This window comes from Mixophyes fleayi, chromosome 2 (genome assembly GCF_038048845.1).
Source record: "Mixophyes fleayi isolate aMixFle1 chromosome 2, aMixFle1.hap1, whole genome shotgun sequence".
NCBI classification, from domain to species: domain Eukaryota; kingdom Metazoa; phylum Chordata; class Amphibia; order Anura; family Limnodynastidae; genus Mixophyes; species Mixophyes fleayi.
In genome coordinates, this window is record NC_134403.1 from 307718144 (window position 1) to 307723836 (window position 5693).

Consider the following 5693-nt stretch of genomic DNA (forward strand, 5'->3'; position numbering starts at 1 on the left):
TTAACTTTGAATTCTTCAGTGTGAACTACAGCTTGATCGTAGAACTGCTTATATGAAGCAATTGTCTGCTGACTATGAATTAAATCTTTCCTCATTACTATGCCTGCTGAACCTGCACTGATGGGCTCTGGGCTCATCTCAGTTACACTTAGGAATTTGTTGCCTTCAGGTAATCAGGAATATTAACTAGCCTCCATTGCCAAGACTGCATCTGTGAGTACTATTGTCTATTTTCATAAGTGTTAATATACTGTTTGAAGTACTACAGACTGCAAGTGTCTCTGAAGATCTTTTAATACTATGGCTATCTGAGACTATCATTATTAGAGACTATGTTCAGTGCTCATTAATCAGTTACAATTCAGTTGCATTAATCTGTATCTGATCATCGGTTACTCTGAATGTTTTCTACATATTCAAAATAAATTCTCAGTTGTTTAAACGTCTCTCCTGCCTCTATCTTGCCTTGAGTTACCTAACATATATACAACATCTTGATATCACTGTGTCCCAAATCCCTACACTAGATGCTGATCGCAAGACAATCTGTTGCAAAAATTATAAAATTATACATTATATATATATATATATATATATCTATATCTATAATATAAATGTCTAGTGGCGTGTGTTAGTCTGTCTGTCTGTGTGTGTGTGTGTGTGGAAAAAATAAAACCAAGCTGTAGCGCCACCTGCTGGGCGGAGTTATACACTGACCTACTAAATTCTTAGTGTGTGTGCAAAAAAACAACTCAGAAAGGGCTGAAATTTGGTATACTAAGATGTTTTTAATTTGTTAATTTAATTTGTTAATTGTTAAAAGTGTTTATAAAGATTTAAAAAAATATATATATATATTTCTTGAAGGAGAAGTGACAGTTGGGAGTGGTTGGTGGTTGCCGGGGGTGACAGTGGGGAGTGGTTGGTGGTTGCCGGGGGTGACAGAGCGAGAGGAGTGTGATACTCAGGACTGCTAAAAGAGAGATCCCTGTGTCTGGATAGACATCTGGATAGATGTGGCGATGAAAATGAAGGATGAGGTGATGGAGAAGAATGATGAGGTGGTGACATGTGGACAAAACCACGTTAAAAAAGGGCGCTTGCATCGGGAAGTAACGCTCTTCCCCTGAGGAGGCCTGGGCTAGGCCCAAATGCATGACAAGACCCTTTTTAACACCTTAAGTAGCTTGATTTGACTAGAATGCATGAGTATCATGCACGGGTTAACTTGTATATATATATATATATATATATATATATATATATATATATATATATATATATGCACTCTGTGGCATTTTTTTTTTACTATCTGACTTACATTCTTATTCTATTGTAAAACAGAGTTACCATTTCTACCACTGACTTAATGATTAATATTGCATTTAGTACGAAAATGGCTTTACAATCATCATCATCAACATCATCAACATTTATTTATATAGCGCCAGCAGATTGGCTTAAAAGGTGTCATTATATTCATACAAAATGAAAAATATTTATTGGCATTGGGATCTGGAGGTTTGCCATAAGTGATCTACACTTTCAACAGAAAGTGTTGAGGGCCTTTTAAAATCTATGCAACATCGTAATTTTTTTTTCTCACAATCAATTTAATTAACCAATCATGTCTTGTGATGACACAAATGATACTTTATTAATAAAAATGATGCCTGGAGGAGGCCATGGGTAAAGTAATAGAAGTCTCCACAGATCAATACAATGTTAATTCAACTTCAGTATTACTGTTATCAAACACAATGCTCTTGACAACCTTTTTAATTATATTGGTTGGCTCTGTACAAGATCTACAGAATACAGTGTACATCTTATCAGCCCATGTTAAAACTAATAATAATTCTGAAAATAGCATTACAAATTGTGAAAAATATACTCTTGATTGCACTTATGGTCATGGTCCACAAATTTCAAGAATTTCAAGTTTTGAATACTGAATGCACAAAGAGCAGCTATTAACCATTAATTAGAATATTTCAGTATAGATAATGTGGCTGATTGCTGCAAACTTACATTCAGTAGATTTGTATTACGTTTAATAGAGACAGAGACTATTTTTTACATTTTACTGCTACATTCGCATCTATGGACTGATATAGAAATCGCTAGTTACACCAATTTACATTAATACTACTATATAAATTCTTAATTTACTATTTGTGAACTGTATTCACAACCTCATAGATTATTGAAATGTGATTTGCTATAATAATAATGATAATAATAATAATAATAATAACAACAACAACAACAGTTCAATAGATAGCAAAATTTAGGGCTCAAAAATATCAGTAAAAATAGTTTTTTGGTCTTCATATCTTTCTTAGGGGGGAAAGGCACATAGCCAATTTTTAGCAATAGTTTGAATTGCTACTAGAAGTTGCAGAGGTATTTGACTTTGAGCAGTGTACTTTAAGTGCTTGTTACTAAAACGGAAAGATTCTCTATCATACATACAGTAATTAACACAGCTAATTTGCTATCTACCTTTCTTGCACATATGTTCCCTTCATATTGTACTTCAATAAAAACATGCTATTTATTTCCTAGCTTAATCTATATTCTCTTACATTAAATTGCAGGTTAACGCTCAGCTGCCATCGCGGCGGGTGCTGGCAGCCCCGGTACGGCCTATGAGAGTAATATCTGCCTGGAGACCGCCCGGGAGCCGGTGGTCAGTGTGTGCGGACATCTGTACTGCTGGCCTTGTCTCCATCAGCCGTGCTCTTCGCAGAGAATTTTGCCAGCCGGGTGGAATTAAGAAGTAGTCGGGTGGTCCTTTTACTTACAGTGGAGGTTGGAGACCCGGCCGGGGCATCAGAACTGTCCAGTGTGTAAGGTGTGGATCAGCCGAGAGAATGTCATCCCGATATATGGCAGAGGGGACAGTAGCCAGCAAGACCCCAGGCTGAAGACTCCCCCGAGACCTCCGGGACAGAGACTAGAGCCAGAGAACAGAGCAGGAGGAGGGGAGATTCCAAGCTTCACGGACACCGGCTTTCATATGTCTTTTGGTATTGGTGCATTCCCTTTTGGCTTTTTTACTACAGTCTTTAACACTAATGACTTCCAGTCAGCCCCTCGTGCAGACACTGGACTTCCCCAAGGCAGGATGTTCGGATTATTTGACTCTTTCTTTCTCATCATTGCTGCCTTCTTCTTCCTCTGGTTGATCAGCGTTTGAAGGCCTGAGGGCTGCACTCCCTCCTGCTTGTCAACTGGGGGCTCTTTAGCTACCCACGATGACTCCGTCTCCCAAGATTGTGCTATGAGCCCTTCTCCCTGCAAACACTCCTCTACGAGATTTCTATGGTACATATACCTACCCTCTAATTGCATCATGTCATATCCTTTTCTAGGGGCACTTTACGTATATCCACTGCGGTGATATATTGCATCTTTAATGGTTAAATCTTTTTACAATTGTAATTGCTTTTTTTGTTTTTTTTAATATTGGAAATGCTTGAAATCTTGAATAACCTTGTCTGGACACAAATGATATTACTTTATGAAGCGTGGATATGTCTGCGCTTTGTACCCTTCCAGAATTGTTTTCTCTGACATCTAAATCTCTTCTATAAAATATCATTGTAGCACTTCTCTGGTCAATGCAAAAATGTCACTCCTGGGTTAGGGCTGCGATTGAGCGCATTGGCTAATGGGGAAAAATAAAATGGTGATTTAAAGGGAGACATCTGGAAAAATATTCCCTTTATCCATCGATGAGAAAAACAAAATGTATTCCTCAAAGAACCCACGTTTGTCCCTTCTCGATAACAAAATCACTGCCTCCTGTTTAATGTAGGTCTGTTTTGTAAGATCCTATTTGGCCAAGGAGGTGCGGGACTGCAGCCTATCACATCACTGGTTCTTAGTAAATCGAGTCTGTACTCTCGTGACCATTGGATTCCGCCAACATACCGACTATGTCCACTTGTGTAGCCTTCGGTGTGCGTAAATCTTCAAAGATTCCTGTTTGAGGGGCTGTATCCCGTCTGACGGAGAGTTTGCCAGCGAGCCTAAGAGACTGAAGGTTGATGCATCGTTCCAGGTCCCCCTCTTCTGTGGATAGGCTATGGAATAAAGGAAGCCATCTTTAACAGTATCCCGTTTCACTGGGAGCGGGCCTAGGAGAAACTAACATCACCCTATGTACTTAGGAGAGGTCAAAAGTATAACCGATTGGGAATGATTAGGCCAGACGCGTCGAACTCAAGGAATACTGTGGACTGATTTTAAGTCAAGCTTAATAAGGGCTGTGTTTGGCTTTGTCACAATGACACACACAATAGTGTTCTACTCTAGGCTAAATTTATATTTGTAACGACTGAATCGCTGTATATTTTCTACATGAAAGTGAAAATATTACACAAATTGGTAACTTGGCTGCTAAATAATATAAAGCTTTATAGCAGAAACCAGGGCCCCCCTCTTGGCGTTGGGTACATTCACCATCTAATTGCATGTTCTCCATCCGGTTAGATTTTGGTAATCCTTTGTATGAGCGATGCTACCCTCCTGTGATAGACAACAAGGTCCATATAAAGATAATATTGGTTCCTCTCCAGCTCTCACATAAAGGCTGCGAGATGATAATCGTCTAGGTTAGATGGCAGCGGTTATCTGCTTCTCAGACCTGAATCCGCATCTTAAGAGCCACATTTGCTTCATTTTAACCATCTACCCCAAATTATCGTTGGAATGGGCAGAAATTCTCTACTAGCACCTTCATTCACTGCTGGATATGGAGGGTCAACTGTACTGGTTTTATTTTATACAATAAAATAAAAATGATATGATCATCGAGCAAAGTGTAAATATTGCTGAAGGCTTCTCATATTGTACAGTCAATATTACCAGTCAATAAAATTCAACCAGTTTAAAAAAAAAAAATAGCTGGTTAACGTTTTATCTGTCAGTGATCATATTATTCAATCACTTTGTTTCATCCAAGCAACATCCAGGCACCCTTTACTTGTTTATGGAACATGTAGGCATCTTTATTACAATGGTGATATGCAGATATTCATCCCACATACCACATGACATGTTATCACACAACTTGCATAGTGTATTCCTAAAAGTGAAAATCAGTGAATTCATTAAATGTTGTTCCACAAATTATGTTGAGCTGTTGGTCTGATGGATTGTTGAAAAATAAGCTGGATATTTTAGCTTGGCTCATACAACGTAAGTGGATCTTTCTTTTTTCATGTGAAATGCTAGTCATGTACTTGGAAGCAGGCTCTTATTTTCATTTTTTGCCACCTTGGGCTGAGGAATCTATAAGGAAAGCAGACTGACCAATTGGTAACAATAAGAATAGAGGATCAAAATGATACAGATTCCCAAGTTACTTGGGTACATCATGTTATGTGGCATATATTGTCAGTAGAATTTCATATTTTTATAGATACTTGTTAAATTTGTTGTTATTTTATTGCAAATACATAGTTGATTTCAGCATAGTTTTACTGCATAAAATTGAAAATACTTAATGATAACTAGCAACTGTAGAGGTGGAAAGCTGGCAAGCTAATATAAACACATTCACAACTCTTCAAACACTTTTGTATAGCTATTAAATCACTACTACCACTTTGGTGTAAAACATTAAATTAATCACTAAAGTATGTGTGTAATAAAAAAAAATGTCAGTGCGATAATTGTATCAA

General features: G+C 37.7%; 1 protein-coding gene across 1 annotated transcript; it reads left to right on the forward strand.

The window, feature by feature from the left end:
• Positions 1-2608: 2608 nt before the first annotated feature.
• Positions 2609-4894, forward strand: LOC142140604 (E3 ubiquitin-protein ligase RNF5-like; the record flags this gene model as incomplete). Its single annotated transcript, XM_075198301.1, has 2 exons — positions 2609-2739; positions 2815-4894. Coding segments are annotated over 2 exons (519 nt in total), but the record flags the coding sequence as incomplete, so codon positions are not given.
• Positions 4895-5693: the final 799 nt, after the last annotated feature.